Source organism: Coffea eugenioides, chromosome 2 (assembly GCF_003713205.1).
Source record: "Coffea eugenioides isolate CCC68of chromosome 2, Ceug_1.0, whole genome shotgun sequence".
Lineage (NCBI taxonomy): Eukaryota > Viridiplantae > Streptophyta > Magnoliopsida > Gentianales > Rubiaceae > Coffea > Coffea eugenioides.
In genome coordinates this window covers 11,579,747-11,601,774 of record NC_040036.1, presented here as the reverse complement: position 1 = coordinate 11,601,774, position 22,028 = coordinate 11,579,747, and the positions used below count along the sequence as shown (strand labels likewise).

General features: G+C 35.3%; 2 protein-coding genes across 3 annotated transcripts; one reads left to right on the top strand and one right to left on the bottom strand.

The window, feature by feature from the left end:
* Positions 1–7,559: 7,559 nt before the first annotated feature.
* Positions 7,560–14,300, top strand: LOC113763956 (receptor-like serine/threonine-protein kinase SD1-8). 2 transcript variants are annotated; one of them, XM_027307957.1, is made up of 7 exons: positions 7,560–8,881; positions 12,390–12,557; positions 12,657–12,847; positions 12,941–13,073; positions 13,277–13,514; positions 13,618–13,768; positions 13,921–14,300. In XM_027307957.1, the coding sequence occupies exons 1-7, from the start codon at positions 7,582–7,584 to the stop codon at positions 14,230–14,232; spliced, it is 2,493 nt and encodes an 830-aa protein (XP_027163758.1). In that variant the 5' UTR covers positions 7,560–7,581; the 3' UTR covers positions 14,233–14,300. The 2 variants fall into 2 exon arrangements, with proteins under 2 accessions (XP_027163758.1, XP_027163757.1); XM_027307956.1 differs by having other exon boundaries at positions 12,941–13,151.
* Positions 14,301–20,570: 6,270 nt separating this feature from the next.
* Positions 20,571–21,051, bottom strand: LOC113756451. Its single transcript, XM_027300136.1, has 2 exons — positions 20,905–21,051; positions 20,571–20,813 (listed from the first exon to the last, which is right to left on the bottom strand). The coding sequence occupies exons 1-2, from the start codon at positions 21,049–21,051 to the stop codon at positions 20,571–20,573; spliced, it is 390 nt and encodes a 129-aa protein (XP_027155937.1).
* Between the last annotated feature and the right edge of the window lie 977 nt (positions 21,052–22,028).

Sequence of the window (22,028 nt, the reverse complement as noted above, 5' to 3'; positions counted from 1 at the left end):
TATTACTTATCAGATGCTTTCTGTAGGTAAATGTGAGTATTAAGAATAAAGGTGCTCTGCGAATAGCCTATTTAGTTATCTAAATCGATTTAGTTCACATAAAATCCTTATGCATTCGAAACATATTTTAAGACATAATTCAATTTGTTTCGGCTGTGTCTGTCATTCTGTTTTCATATCTGAATGCTGAACTGAATTAAGTCTGCTGCGGGCATATTCTAGGAAGTGCATTTTTTGGTAGTTGAAGCAACAGAAACAAAGCTTCTTCGATGGATTTTGTCGAAGAATTCTCCTAAATTTTCTGACCGGTGTAGTGGTCACTTGGTAAATGCCAGAAAGATGTTTTCTCATCTCAGATAAAGGGCAGTCACTGTATTCAAATAGTCTCTGTGTTATAATGCCAAAAAGGATGCTTGTTGAGATAAAAGAAGATTACTGCTGTTAAAACTCTGCATTTGGTTACTAAGGTGAAGAAGAGGCAACAAAAGTAGTAATTATTTTCCGGAGACGCAGGAAAGTAATAGTAATTATTGTCAAATGGCTATATGATATGATATTCATACTTCTTAGAACAAATCAAAGTGCAGGTGGAAAGACTTTTGTATCTAAGTACCATTTAGGACTTACAAGAGGCTTTTGGCTACTCAAAGGAATAGAGCAGTTTGCCTGAGTAATAAGATCTTATTAACATATTCACTTATCAAATCAGAAAACAATGCAAGTATGCAACGCTGACAACTAAAGAGGTTTGATTTTATAAGAAGAGATTTTTTAATGTGTGTAAATAATGACAACTAAAGAGGTGAATAAGTAAACACATTATTTTGTGAATTTTTTTTTTTTTTTTTTGCAAATATGACTATGGATGAACATTAAAACTTAATTTGTATTATGGTGCCTTCCTAACAAGTTCTCTTGATTCTATTTGATATTTTGGATTCAAGAACTATTGCCTATTTGGTGGGACAGACAATTCCCTAAAGTATCACATTACTAAACCAAATAAATTTAATATTTTGGACTTAAAAGCAAGGACAAGTCCATGTAATTTACGTAAAAACAGATGGAAATTATTAAGTTGGCATCAATACGGCTGTCAAAAAATAGGGAAAAAAAAGGTAAAAACACAATTTTCTCAAAAGGGAGCTGTGTCACTTGTCACAAAGATAGATAGGCTACTACAGTATTTGCACCATCTTTTTATCTTTTTATTGTATAGGTAGATAGATATAATCAAACTAATCCACCATAATCTACTTCTAAGCATGTTTTAACAAGCAAGCAAGACATTAAAGACTTCATAAAAGAAGAACAGTAGCAGTAAGATACTGGATGATGTCATATCTCAATGTAGATAGAACAATAGTGATTGTTTGGTTAGAAAGAGAAATATCTGCATATGCAATTTTCTTGAGTGATTCAAAACACGATCTTTATCCTTATTCCCTCTTCTCTCCAACAAATATTAATTGTAACGATCCAACAATTATAACTACAATTGAAAGATCTTATTGTAAGACTAAATGCACTCCCAAAATGACTAAATCCAACCAAAGACGGTTAGCGATGAAACCAAAGATGTGAAACAAAACCAAAAAAAAAAAAAACAATTTGAAAAAAAAAAAATTGCCAACATTGCTAACATTCAAAATAGCAAATATTATTGGTGTTACGACAAAAAGCTGTCAATTGTCTACAGGCAAATTTGCCAAATTTTTCCTTTTCGATGTTTCAATTGATTTGTGAAACACGGAAACTGAACTGGAACCATACAACGATTGATTGATTGGGTCAGGCAGACAAGTCCGAAACTCGTGCACGATGGGCCGAGTCATGCAACGTAAAACTGTCGACGAGTCCACTGCAACAGTAAAGCCACATGAAGTGTTTGACCGTAAGTGCATTAAATCTCCATTTGTGGGCCTGGTGCCACAGAAGAGAAGTGAAGAGAAGAGAAGAGAAGTATGGTCGCTGTACCACCGCCTAAGTTTGGATTAAATGCCATGGCGGATCCCACCGTTCATTTTGCCAATGTTGGCCTCCTCCGCGTTTATTCCACCGGCCTTATGAACACGTTGATGATGATGGCAACTAGCAGCCGCCATCAAATCATAAACGTGGTGTCTCAATTTCTGCTAATTCAATGATGTACTAGCTCCGACCTTTTAACTCTTTTACCGCAGTGAAAAAGTTTAATTTTGGGAAGAGAGCAACTAGTGCCTTGCCTGCTTAAGTTTGTGCTCAGAAGTGACAAATAAAGAAAGACAGCCTTTACCTTTCCAGTATGACTAAATACTTGTGTTCCATTCTGGTTTTAAGCCACCTCAAGGATTAACGCTGCTTGATGGGGTGGGAGATCGAGAGTTTAAATATGACCTTCCGTCAATTATCACAATATGTGATTTTTTTTAAAAATTCATATGGGTGTGATTTAGTCCTCCGTAGGTCCAGTTGAACCTCCCTCCTTAGATTAAGATGTGATTCAGTCCCCATTAATCCCCCAATAATTACCATATGGCTATTTGTACAACAATCTTCATGGTCAGTTCCAATTATTTTTTTCATTTATTGATTTTTTTTTCCTCTGAAGAGTTTGTTGGATGTGAAACCCAAAAAGTCTCCAATGACAACACCATTAAAATGACACAGAAAATTCTGCGTGGAATTCGACCAGATTAATGCAACCAATGATATCCAACTATTAACCCTGTTGTTCTGGTCCGATTACCGTAGCTGAATTTCCTAACAAAATAAACTCGGTGGTTGAATAGTTCTTCAACCATTTCCTGTTGGCTCTTTTCCCAACCATGAATCCATGATTCATATTCGGATTGCTTCAACCCTCATCATGGAATAGGAGCCACACACTCACACACACACACACAAAAAAAAAGACCCCAAAAACCTTGACCCTATCCAACTTAGTAATCATTGCATTCTGATTCACTAAGACGTTAAAACGAGTTTGGATAGATTAATGAATTTGTTGGAGGCGTTAGTTTACCTTCTAAAATATACCCTTTCTACTTCAGATTCCGACATTACAATTCCACTTTTGTCTAAATTGCGGCGTAAATGGGTTTTCATGTGGGTATTTCATTAGTAAATCTTTCACGACCTTGACCTGCCACACTAATGCTTTAGTTTGGCACCTGAGTTTTTTGTCAAGTTTATTTATTATAAATTTTTTAAAAATTTTAGTTACAGTAACCTCAAAAAACTTCTCAAAATTTTTAAATCATACACTTCAAAATGTTCAAAAATTTACACATTTCAAAATTTTTTTTAAAAACTTCTACAGCAGATTACAGTAAAGTTTTAGACAAACACCCAAAAAACTCAGTTACCAAACACTGGGAAACCCTTCAAATTCACAATATATGCTTTTTATTGTGATCTTTCTCAAGTTTAAATTTATATTGGATTGCAATGATCTCAGAATATCCCTAAACATTAAAAAAAAATTATCATATTCGAGAATGTTAAAAAAAAACGTGGATCAATTCAGGTATGATCTGACAAACATTAGAAAATTCCAAAAGGCAAAGATGGACGATTTATTAATTGCTCAAGGAGCTGCCAAATCGATATGGTTGGTAAACTTATATTATTCATAACAACACAAAAATGCTTCCTGCATTGAAAAAAGCTAGTAGTTAATAAAGTAATGAGAACGAGCAGCCTTTACCTAACCCTTTTCCATCCCAACGAAGAGGCGGGCTCTTCTTTCTTTCTTTCTTTCTTGGCCGGCTGCGTGTTCGTAACTTCCATCGACAATCAAAGTCGCCAATAATGCTGCCAACCTCTTCAATCTTGCTTTCTTGGTGACAAATGGATATTTGCACTGCCGCATGAGGACAAATAACATGCTTCTGCGAAGGGCGTGTGGAATGGTTTTCTCTATTTGGATTGCCTTGATCTTACTTACTACCTTCATATTTAATTTGGATTTTACTCAATCATTCCGCTTCAAACTAAGTTTTGTTTTTTCTTTTTGAAATTTTAGTCTCACCACACAAATTTTTTTCTGTTTGGACTCTGTGTCTGGTAATAAGCAATATTAAGCCTGTTCATTAACATTTAAGCAATGCATCATCATTGAAGGTGATGCTCCATCCAGTGTCAAGAAGGTGATCAATCAAGCATTCGAGTTCTAATTGATGATAAATTGTTACTGGTCTTCAGTAATTCTCAATCTGGAAAGCTTCTTGGACTCCTAGGAAATATAATAGTGTAGCTCACGAGCTGGCACAGTATGCTATTTCAATTCCAGATGAAGTTTTTTGGGATTTTCCACTCCCTTTGTGTTACTTGCTCTTTATGTGGGTCTTTCAATCAATTCATTCATGTATAAATCATCTCATGTTGCTTAAAAAGAATGTAACGGCAAATCAAAGAGAAAATGCACAAAAAAAGGTGTAATTTGTTTTTATCATTCATAGGTAACTTAAGACACTAATAATATTTCTTGCCTGTCATTTAAGTATCATATCGTGTTGTGTGTCGAAAAATTGGTGGTCATTGTATTCTGTAGTTGTCAATTCAAGAAATTGACCCGTTCTTATTGGAGAATAGTTTGGATTGTGATTTTCTACCAAAAAATTTGTTACGTTATTCGTGAACACATTTTTCAATCATTTTTTTATCTCGTATATATCAAATCGCGATAATATATATTTTTCTTTTTATCAAAACTGCTAAAAATAACAATCCAAACGGACAATTTTTCAGTTGGACAAGGGTCAAAACAGTTCAAATTCTAGTACTATTTTAATTCAAATTAAGCCGTCTCAAAAATCAATTCTTAATATGTGTAACAAGTACTTTATCTTTTCATTAAGGTGTCCAATTGAGTAATTTAAAAGCTAATGTGGACAAAAATAATAAAATACGTCTTAAGAGAGATGCCCCCGATTTGACTAAACTTTTTCTCTTATTCTTTGCCAATCAGAGTTAACATCTGGGACCACCTGCAATCTCTTTCTCCTTAAAATTCAGCCCGTCACATTAACATTTGGTAAAGTTTAAAACTAAAGTTCAAGTAGCATTCAAATTAGAAAGCCTCCTTTAGACTGCTTTCGGATGAAACTTTTCAAGCTGTCTTATAGGTCCTGTTTGGATTGCTACTTTTAGGAGTTTTTTTTAAAAAATATGTTGTAGTAATTTGATATATGTGAGTTTCAAAAGTAATTAGAAATGTTTTACAGAAAACGTAAAAATTATTCTGCAAAAAAAATCATAGTCTTTTTAAAAATGACCAAACGTTATAACGGATCTAAATAATTTGAGGGGGAAAAAACTTTTTGATCATGAGTCTGTAAATTAAAAATTAAGCAATTACATTTTGGAAATGATCTCATACAATTTTAGGAAGTAATTCTTCTGTCCTAATTCACTCCAAAACATTTAATCCATGCAATATATGCAATTTAATTAGCTCCAAATCAAACCATGCTCAAAAGTGTTAGAATTGCGACATATGCGATCCATATGACTTATTCTAAGTTGATTGATAGTTTGATTGATTAATTGACATTTAGCTAGTAAGTATCTCCTATTAATGACATCATACGATATTATTCTCAATTATGATTCATAGTATGATTTCCTTGTGAAAGAAAACTTGCTATTTATTTACAAGTTACGATCCCTAACTGACCTATGCATAGCTTGTAATACTCTATCCATCCTACCGTTTACACAAAAAACAATTAGCGGGAGGCAAGTAATTCTATTACTATACTGCTACTTATTACATGTATGTGTATATTTTTAATCATTCTACACGAATTTAAGAATCTTTTAGACTAAGTGGCATTAGATGCACATTACATATAATAGAATAGCAGTTAGTATGATTCATGCATCTAATCTAATAGTGTACAAAAATTGTTACACTAAGGATATAAAAATGATTAATCTTAAAAAAAAAAAGAAATAAAACAAGAATACTATATGGCTTGAATCCAAGTCCGTAAGTACACGTCGATATGTATAATTCAAAAAATTGTTGTATTTATACATTTTAAGGGTAAATTATCTTTTATCCCCATGTGATTTGGTGCTTTATTACACACCCACCTTATGATTTAAAGTTCTATAGATAAACCCCTCACGATTTGGGCTAAAGTGTTACCATTAGTTTTAAACCACTAATTTTTTCGTTAAAACTAATGATTAATAGTCAAAAGTCAAAATTAAATTAATAAATTAACAAATTTACCTTTTCATTATTTATTTTTTTCCTCCAAACATAAAAAAGAAGAAATTGAAATAAAAAATAGATAAACAAGAACTAGAAAATACCATTAAATATTTGGTTTAAAAAACTATAATGACATTTATAGTCAAAAAAGATTTTGTATTTTTTGTTTCTTATTTCCCTTCCATCTTTTTTGTTTCTTGATTATTTTTTTTTAATTTCCCTTCCATCTCTTTTGTATTTGGAGAAAATTAGATTTTGTAAGCCAAAATATAGGTTTTCAATATAATCTCTTCTCTTCCCCAGAGACAGAGAGAGAGAGAAGGAAAAAAAAAGAAAACAAGTAGTGAAAAAGGTGAATTTGTCAATTTATTAGTTTAACTTTGACTTTTTACTATTGACTGTTAATTTTAATGAAAAAATTAGCGATGACACTTTAATCCAAACCATGAGAGAGTTATATATAAGTTTTTAAACTATAGGGAATTATGTGGTAAATTATCAAATTATGTAGGGGAATAAAAGGTAATTTACCCTGCATTTTAACAATACTTTAAAAAAAATATTTATATTCTTCATACAACCTTATAAAACACATATAATCAAATTTTGGCATAGTATACTTCTCAAATTATACTTTAATTTTTGGAAAAAATTTTAAAATTTGTGTAGTAATAATGACATCTCTCCCCAATTATATATAAAGCAGTAGCTATGTATATCATAACTATGGATTTATGGATGTAAACATAATAAGGTGATAAAATCTTTGTTTGGATTGCATTTTTTTGGACTTTTTGTACAAAAAATACTGTAGCGATTTGATATATATAAGATAAAAAGGTGATTGAAAAATATGTCCATGAAAAACATAGCAATTTTTCTTTGAAAATCTGCAATCGAAACACACCCTTAATAAATTTAATATTTGATACACAAGAACAACAATTAGAAGCGGTTTAATCTTTAAAAATTGTAGTAATTTTATCTATATTTTGAGTTTTGTAACTTTTAAATATATTCGTACCATTCAAATATAAATTTATATGAGTAATTTTGTTGAACTCATATTTTTATGCCAAACTTTTGATTGTATTTTTAAAAGAAAATCCAACTATGTTTTACCCACTGCATGTTTTGAATTTTATTCGTGTTTCACAGCCAAAATGCAAGAACCATATAGCAGTATTTGTCCGACAAGATACGGAAAACATGCCCACGATGTTTCCTTTTCAAAGGAAGCCCAAAGCGGACCCCAAAGAGGAAAATCTTCAGTCAACTAACGATGCTTTCCTGCTAAAAAACCATCTCACCTGTCTTCACCAAGAAGATAACCAAAGAAAATTAAACATCCAAATGTTAGACAGAACCCTTGAAGAATGAGCTGCATCATCATCAAGCCTCATTTCTTCCAAATTTTCCTCTTCTTCGGCTCTTTAGCCCTGTTTGTTACAAACTTTGCCGTAGCTTTTGACGTCCTAACTTCAACAGAGCCCCTTACCAAAGACCAAACGTTAGTTTCATCCGGTGAAAATTTTGAATTAGGCTTCTTCAGACCTGGAGATTCAAACAAATGGTATGTTGGAATATGGTACAAGAAGATACTAACAGGCAAGACCATTGTTTGGGTAGCAAACAGAGACAATCCTCTGACAAACTCATCTGGGCTGTTGAAGATTGGTGATGATGGCAACATCCAAATTCTTGATCAAGCTGCAAATACAATATGGTCCTCAAATCTATCCAGGGTAGGCAACACTGTAGCACAGCTGCTAGACTCTGGAAATTTCATACTACGTTACACAGACGACGCTGATCCTGAAAATTATCTCTGGCAAAGCTTTGATCACCCCACTGATACATTGTTACCTGGGATGAAGCTCGGGTGGGACGCGAAAACTGGCCTAAACAAATACTTGACATCATGGAAAAATGCCGATAATCCATCTTCAGGTGACTACAGTTTTGTGCTTGATATTCATGGGTTCCCCGAATGTTTCTTGATGAATAAAGGCAACAAATCGTACCGCAGCGGACCCTGGAATGGCCTCAGATTTAGCGGTGTCCCAGAAATGAAGGCCAGTAGTCCTGTCATGACCTTTTTATTTGTGAACACTAAAGACGAGGTATATTACTCATTCGAGTTGCATAATGCATCATTGTATTCAAGATTGGTTGTGTCTTATAGTGGAAGTCTTCAGAGATTTACTTGGATAGACGATAGCAAAATATGGAACCTTTTTTGGTACGCCAGAAAAGATCAGTGCGACGCCTACAAAGAATGTGGAAATTATGGTGTATGTGACACAAATGCTTCGCCAGTTTGCAATTGTATGCAGGGATTTGAGCCCAGAAATCCACAGGCTTGGAATCTGAGAGATGGATCCGATGGATGTGTCAGGAAGCATAAATTGGATTGTGGGAATGACGGGTTTTTGTCACTGCATAACATGAAATTGCCGGAGAGTTCTAGCACGCTTGTGGTCTCCGGCATGAGTTTAGCCGACTGTGAAACGATGTGCCGGAAAAATTGTTCTTGTACGGCTTACGCTAATTCGAATCTTACAGCTGGTGGTTCTGGATGTGCTATTTGGGCCACGGACCTTCTTGATATGAGGCTGTATGCGGCGGATGAAGGTGGCCAAGATCTGTATGTTCGGGTGGCAGCTTCAGATTTAGGTACGTTTCTTTCAATATAATTAGCTGCAAATTTTGATGCGTTCGGTTCAATTTTTGCCAGAAAGTTGGACTAATTTGTCTTCGGCCATAAATGCATTGCCTATCAAATTATAATTGCATTACCCGTCCATTATGTTTCATAAGTATTAGTACTTATATTTTAGAAAGGATGGTGGGGGGTGGTAACTGCTAAGGAAAGAAGAGGGAAGAGAGGAGAAAAGAATGGAAACAGACCCCAGAAAAAATAAAGTACTATATTGTTTTAACTCCTAAGATGAAAGGAAATACGCTTTAGATTCTAATTTCACTACTATAGTGCTAATATAGAGTTTAAAAAGTTTTTGGGGTGGTTAACGGCGAGATATTAGGGGTCTGATAATGAAAATGAAAGTTTCAAGTGTATTTGCCAAAAATGAAAAAAGTTCGACGGGTATTTATGCAAAACTTGGGAATTTTTTTTTTTAAAAAAAAAAAAACCAATTTCACCTATTTTTGAATAATGTTAAGTTAAAATTTTTGTTCATAATTATTTATGTGTATTGGCAGTGGGGTTCTCGCCAAGTGTTTTTAATTTTTAATGTGAGAACAAAACGTTTGGTGCAACGCTTTGAAAAATTGATGAAGTTGGTAAGTGGATAATTGAATAATACCTATCGGCTATCGCATATTTTTCTGAGAAAACAGCGACCAAAGAATGATGATCGTTTATTAGTAGTGTTTCCAGCTATACTTCTTTTGACATGGCCGCCATCTTTATCTTTTATTGAGAAGTAGTATTTAGCAGATAGGGGAATCGTATCAAATATACTACTATATCAATCATGGCCGGGCGGTCGCCATCCAAAATTCTACATCAAGCACCCGATTGCAAGTAGTTTTAGGCTTTTGGCATTAATCCTTTTTATAAAGGCCCCTCCTTTACTGTTCAGAATTTTTTCAGATTTGGGATTTGCTTTCTTGCACTGAATAGCAGATAGGTAGAAATTCTGAATAAACTATGATCATAGCTAGCTAGGTGGATATTGTGGAGGATTTGTTTTGAGTTTAGTATATCATTATTTTGCTGCCTTAAAATTAGTCGAAGAAAATGGTGAAATCGCATGAACAAAACAGAAGCCAATATTATTAATAAATTAGTTAGAAATCGTTCAGCACGATTTGCTTGACAAAGAAAATTGAACTAATGTGAAAAAATACATACGAATTCTTACCCATTAATTAATTTTGAAGCAGTTTAGTCAGCCCATCGGAGTAGCCTTGACTTCACCTAACCCAAAATTAATTCTTGAGTTTCCGTATCTAATAAACTACTACTACTAAACAACAAAATAGACTTTTATGAAGTGGCGCTCTTATTTTCAAATCCACTCTCAAAAATCTTAATTCGAAATGATAATACATAATTATGTCCATCACATATTGCCAAACACAAGGGTGTTTCTCTCCAAGTAATACCTTTCTCTCTTTTCTTTTACAATGCAAAAATTCTTTTTGTTTTCCTTTGCCATAAGAATGTTCAAGAATTGATAACTGACAATATTGGAATCTACTCAAAGTCAGGATCAATATAAAGGGTCTATTAGTGCATAATTAGTATTGAACATTATGCAAATCAATCACTATGATTAGAGCTAAGCCAATAATATTAATATTAGGGTCATAAATCATGCAATTGTAGTTTCTTGGGTCCACGAGGAATCCTTGAATAGCTGCGTGACGTTCTAGAGGCGGGCTCAAGCTGAATTTTCGATTTTGGAGATATCCCACCAAGAATTTTCAAATAAACTGGGCCCTCTTAGTAATAAGTCTATATTTAACGCTCGCCTGAATGCGACGGGACCTAATTCAATTCATATGTTTCTTCTGCTAAAACCCCATAGAAATAGAAAAGGGTCTGAAAATTACCCAATCTTCAACCGCCATTGGCCGACGTTGTTGACCTGGTGGCAAGGGTTGGTAAGTTAAGTAGCGGTACTTAACTAACAAGGCTGTCCGAGCATGACTTGCAATCCATATTATTGTGTTTGGATGGTAGATTATTTAGGACAATTTCCTTTTTAAAACTACTTCAGTACTTTTTTATGTGACATATGTGAAAAAAATTGAATAAAAAATGTATTTATGATACAAGTAAATAAATTTACGTAAATAATTCACTATCCAAACAAACTGAGTCCTGTAGTCCTGTATTGCATAATATTTCATTCCAAAAACAATAATATTTATTTGTCGCCATTAAATTCAGGCCATAAAATGGTCCAAGTCTCATGGATGGATTTTTACAACTTTGACATTTAAGTGCAAGAAAATATCATCTTCTTTGGAAGTCAAAAGAAAAACTTTTCACATTTAAGTTGATCTCAAAACTTTTTAAAGAAGCTAACACTGAAATCTCCTTGCCTTTTTCCCCCCCTAAGCTGATCTATGATTTAGCCACACTAAGTAACCACTATGAGTTTGCATTTGTGGAGTTGTGAGTCTTTATTTTTTTTTCTTTTTCTGAAAATAATAATGAATTTATGTATTAACCAACTTGCATTTGTTCTTTTGCTTCGGGCTTAATTGCTATCTTTTGCCTTTTGATAAAATAGAATTTCCAGTTGGGCCAAGACGTTTTTATGGTTTTTATTTGATAAAGTAGCTTTTAAAAAACTTTTTATTTTTCCTTTTTGCTTTATGAGTGATTACAACTGAGCTTAAGAACTTGTGATGTCATTAGTGGTTTGATTACGAAGATCACTAGGGATGATGAGGTTAATGAGCGATAAATTAAGCAGCTGGATGTCGAAGGGCTTAGATTTGTGAAAATACTGGGCACGCGGGAAGGTGTTGGGCTCTGGCCCAACTTCCATGCACAGAACTTGGACTATGGACTGGTCTGGGAAGGCTTAATTGCAGATTAACCCCTATAATTAGGGAGTAAATGTTACATAAAAGAAAATTGATAATGTAAGGAAGCAAGGACTAGTTAAGTCAGAACGAATTGTATATCTTACTAAAGACCAAGATTGAATGTTAAATAATCAGCAATGTAAATGCCTATTTTGCCAAGGGCTACCGTCCTTAACCGAGGATACATATAATTATAATCACACACTGCCGGATTTACATAAGCCTCCAATGTGATCTTAATGGGAGCCTAACAGTTTAGTCCAAGTCTATGATCCTTACTCTTTGTATCATCCTCTGGCAGTCTGGCTAGTTTCAGTCAGCATGTATGAAAGGAATTCCATGATTTCTAATCGACATTTCTCCTGATGTTATTTCTAGCATGAATAATGACACAAGAGGTAAACATGTACTGTCCAATGAATCAAGGCTTCATATATGCTGCTTAAGTTACAAAACCATCTAGTTTTTGTCCTTCCTGCAATAAGGGAAAAAAGGCATACTTGTTGTAGTTCAGTTAGTCCGCACTACAGCACTGCATTAGCACTCTTTTAGTGTTGATTAAGATGTTCAAACGTGCGGCGGGCTAATATTTCTGATTTTTCCATTTGGATTTCAGATCAGGCTGGTAATGTTGGCTCTGGAAATGACTCTGACAAGAAAACTAGGATCATCATTGTGACAGCCATAGCAGCTGGTATTCTTCTTATGCTCTCAGTAATAGGTATAATTTTTGTTTGGAAGAGGAAATCGCAACATGTCCAAAAGAGCATTATAGATCATAGAGGTAACTAAAAAGTTACAGATTTTCTCCAAGCTTCAGTGGTATTATTAAATACTCAAGAGTTATTGCATACTTAACAATGCCTGCTTTCATTTTCTCCAGGTTCACGCGAAAGAAGTCAAGATCTTCTGTTGAAAGCAGCAGTTATTCCCAGTAAAAGGGATCATTCTGGTGAAAGCACCACTGAGGAACTTGAGCTTCCATTATTTGATTTTAGCACCATAACATTGGCTACAGACAACTTCTCTGAAAAGAATAAGCTAGGACAAGGTGGATTTGGCTGTGTTTATAAGGTATGTCTCAATTATGATTCGAGGAGTTGATATATTGAAGTACTTTCAACGTCAAAAGAAGAGCTTGCTACAATGTCTTAATGATGATATCAGGGTATGTTTGTTGAAGATCAAGAAGTAGCAGTGAAAAGGCTCTCCAAGAACTCGGGGCAAGGAATAGAAGAATTCAAAAACGAAGTTAGATTGATCGCTAGACTTCAGCACAGAAATTTAGTTCGCCTTTTAGGTTGTTGCATCAACATGGAAGAGAAGATTCTCATTTACGAATATATGGAAAATAAGAGCCTGGATTCAATCTTGTTTAGTAAGCCAGCTGTTCTTGTAGTTTTGCCAATATGGTTTTTGTTATTGGCACGCACTTAGCAGAGTTACAATTTTCTTCAAAATCTCGACAACTAGTTTTGATGGATGTATGCCTAATTTGCTCAGATATAGAGAGAAGCTCGTTGCTCCATTGGCAAAGGCGTTTCAACATCATTTGTGGGATTGCTCGGGGGCTTCTTTACCTACACCAAGACTCACGGTTCAGAATTATTCATAGAGACCTCAAAGCAAGCAATATTCTCCTTGACAAAGAAATGAACCCCAAAATTTCAGATTTTGGCATGGCAAGAATTTTTGGAGGAGATGAGACAGAAGCAAACACAAGAAGAGTAGTTGGAACATAGTAAGCAGCAGATGCAAATCCTTGGTAGCATTCGGCTTAACATTAATGCACTACCACTTACAACTATATCCTGGATGCTTTTTTTTTTTTTTTTTTTTTGCAGCGGTTACATGTCCCCAGAATATGCAATGGATGGCGTCTTCTCTATTAAATCTGACGTTTTCAGTTTTGGAGTTCTAGTCTTGGAGATAGTGAGTGGTAAGAAGAACAGAGGATTCTACCATATGAACAACCAACTCAATCTTCTTGCACATGTAAGTCTAGCTTATTCAAAATTTGTGTGTTAAATTTTTGCATTGAAAACAAAGAGTTACATATCCATACTTCTATAAACTTTTCTTTCCTAAGGAAAAGGGCATTGATGAAATTGTGGTCACTGACAAAAAGATTATATAAAATCGCACAGGCTTGGAAGCTGTGGAGGGAAGGCAGAGGATTAGAACTAATGGATTCAGCAGCAGGTGAACTGTATTCCACTGTTGACGTAATGAGATGCATACAGGTGGGTCTACTTTGCGTGCAGGAGCATGCAGAAGATAGACCGAACATGGGAACTGTGGTTCTGATGTTAAGCAGTGAAAGTGCATCACTGCCCCAGCCTAAACACCCCGGATTTTGCCTTGGAAGAAGGCCCCATGATACAACTTCATCTTCAAGTAGACAAGATGAATCTTGCACTGTAAACCAACTTACGGTAACTATCCTTGATGGCCGGTAGTTGAGGAATGCCCTCCAGCAAAAGCAGAATTGTATAGGTCATTGAATTCGACAAGAATTTTCTGTTTATACATGATTTTCTTTTTGCTTCTTTTAGTTGATACCTAGAGATTCATACATCTTTGTTGATTTAAGATACAAAAATCATACACTTGATGTAATTCTTTTCTTTTTTTTCCCCCTTCTTGCTGGAGTTCGCTGTAAATTTATCTGTTTTGTTCAGAATGGAAACATGGAAGTAATTTTGAATGAACTATCGAGCATGATCTCTATCTCTGCCTTTCCACTTACTATCCTTGTTGAAGTAACCAAACTGTCTGTTCTGACTTCTGATTACGTATCGCTCCAATGATTTATTACCGAGTAGAACTGTACCAGGCAGTTGGGAGTTGAGACACTATTGAAATGGATAACACAACATAAATCATTCTCAGACTAAAATCTCACAGAACACCACACGTAAGAGCCCGATTCAGTGCGAGGATCTGACATGAAATAAATGTGTTCAAGACTTTGACAATCGTTGGAGTCAACTACATAATTCAGTCGCGAGGAAGCGTTGTCTTGATTCATTAAATTGAGTAAACGCCAATTGAATAAAGATGTTTGGTGGGCAGACGCCAGTATACCGTGGGACGCCTTCTTTGAAAGGTTTCACCATCAGAATTGAAGCATATGGTCCGAAATTCAGAATCAATCCTTTGTTACCTTCACATGTATCTAACATGGAAGAATTAGGTAAATTGTGCTCAAAAGGCAAAACCTCGAAAACTTCGTGGCTCTACCGAATCCTCCAGAACAGAAAAGAAGCTCCCAATGCTTGAACAACGGATTGCGAACCCACCTGGTCATTACTATATATAAAAAGTATCATGAATCTCGGTACTTTAGAATGTGAGTATACGCACTATTATGGTCTTATTTTTTGTCATTTCAATTACGCACTTATTAGCCCCGCGTGAATGGTCCAGCGGTAGCCTCCTCCCACAGGGACCGAGAGGTCCCGAGTTCGAGTCTCAGCTCTGCTGGATTCCTCCGCGCACTTAACGTGCTAGGGTCGGGTTGGGGCGCCGGGCCCGGGCCGCAGGGGATTAGTCGGGCCCAGTAAGAATTGACCCGGACACCCCTGTGTCGACAAAAAAAAAAATAAAATTACGCCCTTATTAATTTGTGGTTAAAGATTCATATAATCTTAATTGTAGGTGGTTTAGAAGAAAATAATGGTTGATTATTAAGATCACCATAATGCATCATACCATATTGATTTAGAAAGAAAGGAAAAATACCGGTTTTCGTCCCCAAACTTTGGACACAAGACACATTTCGTCCCTCATCTTTCGGGCATGACACATCTGGTGTCTGAATTAAGAATTTTAGACCAAATGTTATCCTCAAACGGCAATTTATCCACCATTTAACGAAACCGGTCACGTGAGATTCACGTACCGTTAAAGCTCCTGTCCGAAAGAACCCAGGTGGAAAAGGACGTTGTCTCCACTTTACCTTGTCCTTTCCAAATCTGAACTCTCTCTCTCTACAAGCTCGCTTATATTTGTGTAAAAACCCTTTTCCCCTTTCCTTTGCCTTTCAATTTTTACACTTTCAAAAGCGCATTCCAAAAAATTATTGAAGATCGAAGAAGAAGAAGCTGACCTGCTGGCATCCACTAAGTAGCAGAGCGAAAAAATATGTCGGTGCGAAAGAAGGAGTTGAACGATTGTGCCCCACCAAATTATGGTAAGTTGTCCAGGGTTTAATAATTTGTTGATTAAAGTATTAATAATGAAAATGTTGACCTTTTAGTGGCAAGCCATGTAGATGTGGTCCTTCACATGGGTGTTTGTGATATATTATTATTGTTTTTTTTTAGCTGAAAATACTAGCAGCATTGTTTGAATTAGGCTGCCGAAAGTAAAAACAAATCTCATGGATCCATTGTTTATTCTAAATGAAGTGATACTCGAGTACGGTTATCCTTTGCCCAGTAGCTACATAGCTGGTTCATTGTGATATATTATTGTTAATGCTAGGTCCAACTACAAAGTTTGAACTTTTTTTTTTAATATGATACATAGGGTCCTTGATGTCTATTTTACAGGTGTAAATCTTATTATTGTTTAGTCGACATTGTTTGAAAAGATTAATTTTTGTAATGGTTAGAACATATGTGTTTGAATTATAAATCTGTGGTCCCCAAATTATTGCACTTTGCTGTCCTCAAATTATTGTTAAGCTTATAATAATAAGTTTATCCAATATTGTTAAAATATAAAAGTAATGGTTTGGTTGCTTATTCAGTATTTGATATATTCTTTTTTTTAACTATCAGAAAAAGGTAGCTCACTGATTACACTAAAATGTCATTGTGGAGGGTTGATATTTTACACTCCCCAACCGCATTATAAGGGTGGAGATGTATGTGTCCTGGATTATGTTGAGAGTATAGGCTTGAGTATTTTTGAAATGGATAGATTGACTGAGGATGCTGGTGTGTTTGGTCACAAAGTGTACTATGGTTGGGAGAATAATAGCTTTAAAAGGATAGACAATAGTAGAGAATTGCATGGATATATTGTAAAGACTGCTGGTTCAATTAGGGAAGTTATCTTGTACCTTGAAATCTCATTTCATGAAATTTTGGTTCAACAACTTGGCAATGATGCTTATAAGGTTGATAAGAATGAAGAAGGTCCTGCTAGTGGTAAAGATGGTAAACATGATCATGAAGAGAGAGGAAATGATAACAGTGATTCTGATTCAGCCAATGAGTCTTTCTTCTCAGCAGTAGATTCTGATTATAATCAAAGTGAAGAAGATGATGCTGATTTCAACGATAACATAGATACAAATGCTGAATGGTTTGGTGTCTCACACTATAAGGAATTGAAAACTAATTTGGCAAAACAAGGACAGGTTGAAGCTAATTTGGTTCAGTCTGAGGATAATGATGTAGCCCCTGACTCTGAATCAGATTTTGAGAGTTTGCATGGGTCTGATGATGAAAATGGTAGTAATAGGTGTGTTGTGTTCAATCCCAAGGACATGGATAATCCAAAATTGAAATTAAAGATGTTTTTTAGTACCATCAAAGAGTGCAAGTTAGCTATTACAAACTACAGTGTAAGACAGGGGAGACCTTGTAAATTTGTGAAGCAGGATTTGGTTAGATTGAGGGCAAAATGTAGAAGTGAAGGCTGCAATTGGCATATTTATGCTAGAAAATTTGATAGAGAAGGAAGTGTGCAAATTAGGACATTTGAGGACACTCACAAATGTGGCTTTACATATCAAAATCCACTTGTAAATTCTGGTTGGGTTGGTAGAAAGTATTGTGAGGAGTTTAGATCCAATCCTAAGGTAGATGTGGAGCATTTTAGAAAAACAGTGATGAAGGAAAACAAATGCTCCTTCACAAAAAAACAAATATATAGGGCTAGACAAAAGGCTTTGGACATTATTCATGGTAGTGAAAGTGACCAATACAGCAAGTTAGGACCGTACATGCATGAAATTCAGAAATCTAATCCTGGTAGTTCTATCATATTAAAGACTGTGGATGGCACTTCAAAAGGGCAACAAAGATTCCAAAGACTTTACATGTGTTTTCATGGAGTGAAACAAGGATTTTTGGTTGGGTGTAGGACGTTGATTGGGGTAGATGGCACATTTTTGAAAGGAATAGCAGGGGGTGTTCTATTGATTGCTGTTGGACTAGATGGTAATAATGGCATTTTTCCTATTGCATATGCTATAGTTGAGGGTGAAAACAAGGAATCCTGGACATGGTTCTTCAAGTTACTCAAAGAAGATTTGAAAATTGAAAGAGATTATGAATGGACAATCATGAGTGACAAGCAAAAGGGACTAGTTCAGGCTTGTATTCATGTTTTTCCAAATGCAGCTCATAGGTTTTGTGTAAAGCACTTACACAGCAACTTTTCTACTGCTGGGTTCAAAGGGGAAGCTTTAAGGAGAGCATTGTGGGCTGCTGCAAAGGCAACTACACCAGCAGAATTTGTTAGGAAAATGGAAGAAATGGCAGCAATTGACTTGGATGCTGCCAAGTGGTTTGATGATAAACCACCATCTCAATGGAGTAGAGCTTACTTTAGCACCCATTCGAAATGTGATATGCTATTGAATAATATTTGTGAATGTTTCAATGGCAAGATTTTGGATGCTAGAGAGAAGCCAATCATTGAAATGATGGAATTATTAAGGTTGTATATGATGCAACGAATGCAGCAGAATAGAGACATGGCAAGACAAAAATGGAAAGAGTATATGTATTGTCCTAGAATCATTGAGAGAGTACAAAAGAGAATGGATAAGGCAACACAATGTTTTCCTTTCAAGTCAAACGATGATTTGTATGAAGTTTCCTGTCCATATGGTGATCATTATGCTGTGAACATTAAAGAGCAAACTTGTTCATGTAGGAGATGGGAGCTGACAGGAATTCCTTGTCCCCATGCAATTGCTGCACTTTGGTTAGCTCAAAAGGATCCCATGTTATATGTATCCAGCTGGTATACAGTTGAAACATACCTAAAGAGCTATGAAGGAGCTATTTGTCCAATGAATGGGGAAGGAAATTGGGAGAAGACTGATGTTGATGGTCCAAAACCCCCTTTATATGGTAAAATAGCTGGAAGACCAAAAAAACAAAGGAGAAGGACTGCTGATGAGGAACAACAAGCAAAGGAAAAAAAGGCCAAGAAAATGAGTAGAGTGGGGCAGGTAATAAGGTGCAAATACTGTCTGCAACAAGGCCACAACGTGAGATCTTGTAAGCTTAAAAAGGATGAAAACAATGCCTCAGGATCTGGTATAAAGAGCAAAGAAGCTGCCTACAATACAAGATCTGATGAAGTTGACAGTGGAGACTACGATGAAGTTAATTGCACTGAGATTCTGGTTACATGTACTCCCCAAATATTCGACAAGAATCCAAATAATAAGTCTACCAAGCTAGCAGTAAGTCTTGTATACAATTGTTTTGATGTTAAAGTTTCATTTTATCTCCTTCTATTCAATAGTCTATAAAAATTAAATTACTTTGAGTTGTTTTTCTTTCTTTGCAGAAAAGTTCACATGCAGAAAGTAGAGTTCAAGATGGATCAATGCATGATGTAACAAAACTTGCAACTTCAACTGTGAGTACTGTACATGCTCACCACAGCAGCAAAGTTTATCATAGCAAAGTTGATGTTGAGGCAGGCACTATCTAATGAAAAGTAAAAAGGGAATTTGTTTTTGTCCACACATGGCCAACCGTTCATTATATATTGGAGTAATTTCTGTTGATGTTCATTATATATTGGAGTAATTTCTGTTCATTGCATCTGCCTTCATTGAGGGGTTTCCTTTTAGAGTCTTAAGTCCTTTCTATATGATCTAGTCACTTATTTGTTATCCACATACCATTTCTGGTGGTGCCAATACAGATTTTTTATTTGTAATTTATTTATATCTAGTTGTTTTCCATATGTCAAGAAGGTCTTTATGTCATTTATCCTGATTGAAAGAAATTTAATACATGTTCTTTAATACATTTAACCTCTCAGGAGACTAACCATTTAGAAGATGTTGCTGTTACAAGTTCAGCCCCAACTTCTCATGATTTGTATGAAGTTTTCGGTCTAAAAAGAGCTCAAGTTAAATACAGTCAACCAGTACATGGAACAAAAGAGAAAGAGCATGTACAGATGCCTGTCAAGACCAAATCTGTCCACAGGGAAGTTGCTACTGCTGCTGCTACCAAAAGAGTTGTTGGTTCTTCAAGAATGAAAAGGAAAAACAAAGTACTATAAATATTGATAGTAGAGCCTTAGATGGTTTTTTTTTGTTTTGATGTAGATTATGGACTGAGGTTGACAATAGGAATGGTCCTTTTTTGAAGCAGACATCATATTTTGGTGTGGTCACTTTTTTGTTTGTTGTCCTCAGAATTAGTGCTACGATGTGAACACATGGTTTTGGTACTTTATTAATGGAGGTGAAAAAATTTGTCTTGTCCATATTCAAGTGATTGGTACATTTCTTTATCTTCAAACCAATCTTATTGACAGATTATTTGTAGTCGAAACAAGAAAAAGAACAACCAAATTACCAAACTAATGCTACATAAACAAAAGAGGTATATAGAAGCTCAACATTCCACATAAACAAGAAAGATACAAAGGATTAAGACCTAATCCTATATTCTCACTCGGTAAGTTAAGTTAAAACATGCCACCATTTGCAACAACCAGTCAATACTACTACTGCTGCTGCTAATCCAATCCAAATTGTACAAACACTGAAATGAACTAGATTTAACAGCTTCAATGGAATAGCTCACTCCAAGCTTAGCACTAATTTTCGCTCCATTGCATGTCCAGTCCTTTTTACAGTGACAGATATAATCAGCAGCATAGCCAACAGTATGATGACCACAATCAAAATTTTTTCCCTTCTACGGCTTTTTGCAATTGTTTCTTCCATCCGATTCACCCTTCTCAGCAAACCCGGTATAATATTCCTTCCTCTTGTACAAATTGGTTCATCATGCCATTCAAAATATTTACACCTGTCAGGTCTCTACAAATGTAATCCCATTTATAAACATCAGCAAAGCACAGTCACAATTCAATTTGAGTTGAAATAGTAACAAAACTAAAAAATTTCTTACTGGCCATCTTGAGCAACCATAAAATCGTCTCCCTGGATTATCATCCCGCCAATATGTTGCCATTTTTGGCCGCAATCCACAACCACACAACCGGGCGTTGCTGTTTAATGACGATGACGATGACGACTCAAGATTTCTAGATCTCATTTTAGGGAAATACAGCCACAATGCTGGGTGTTGCTTTATGCAAGTTTCTACTTTATTTCTTGGCAGAATTTGATTTGGAAGAGGGGATTTGCTCTCGGCAGAATTTTTAGATGGAGCTTGAGCTTAGGCTTGAAAATTTGCAGAGGAAGTCGTTGAAGTGAAAGGAAAAGGGAAAGTGAAAGGCAAGGGAAAGGGGAAAGTGAACTTGTAGAGAGAGAGTGAGCTCAGATTCGGTTTTGGACAAGGAAAGTGGAGACAACGTCCTTTTCCACCTGGGTTCTTTCGGACAGAAGCTTTAACGGTACGTGAATCTCACGTGACCGGTTTCGTTAAATGGTGGATAAATTGCCGTTTGAGGATAACATTTGGTCTAAAATTCTTAATTCAGACACCAGATGTGTCATGCCCGAAAGATGAGGGACGAAATGTGTCTTGTGTCCAAAGTTTGGGGACGAAAACCGGTATTTTTCCTAGAAAGAAACATCTTCTTAAAGTTATAAACAGTGAAATGATTTGAAAAACATAATGATTTGAGAAACATTTCTTGGACGAATTAAATAAGTTGTTCACATCCAATTCATAAGGGGAAGAATTTTTCATGTTCCACCCAATGGAATTTCAATATACAAAAAGGTATAACAACTTTATAACTGAAATAGCAATATTAAATTGAAAAAAAAATCTGAAATAGCACCATATAAACCATTATTATCATTTATAACAATTCCTCAAAACAAGAAAAACTGAAAACTATTCATAAAATGGCATAAAGTGAATAGCAAATGAATTAAAAAGATGAAAATAATTCAAATAATGTCAAAGACAACATCCAAATCACTGACATTTAAGGGAAGATAAGCATTGTTATTTGCAATAATATAGTAATGCTTCATTTTGTATTGGTTTGAACAAATAAGTCCATCTATCAAGCCATGCAGAAGCCATCTCCATTTATAAAAAAAGAATTATAATAAGCG

Bases quoted from the DNA above. Each gene is read 5' to 3' on its own strand.
- LOC113763956 (XM_027307956.1), top strand. From the start codon at position 7,582: ATGAGCTGCATCATCATCAAGCCTCATTTCTTCCAAATTTTCCTCTTC. The intron at 8,882-12,389 runs GTACGTTTCTTT...TTTGGATTTCAG, and splicing joins GGTGGCAGCTTCAGATTTAG to ATCAGGCTGGTAATGTTGGC. The intron at 12,558-12,656 runs GTAACTAAAAAG...CATTTTCTCCAG, and splicing joins GAGCATTATAGATCATAGAG to GTTCACGCGAAAGAAGTCAA.
- LOC113756451 (XM_027300136.1), bottom strand. From the start codon at position 21,051: ATGAGATCTAGAAATCTTGAGTCGTCATCGTCATCGTCATTAAACAGC. The intron at 20,814-20,904 runs GTAAGAAATTTT...TTACATTTGTAG, and splicing joins ATGGTTGCTCAAGATGGCCA to AGACCTGACAGGTGTAAATA.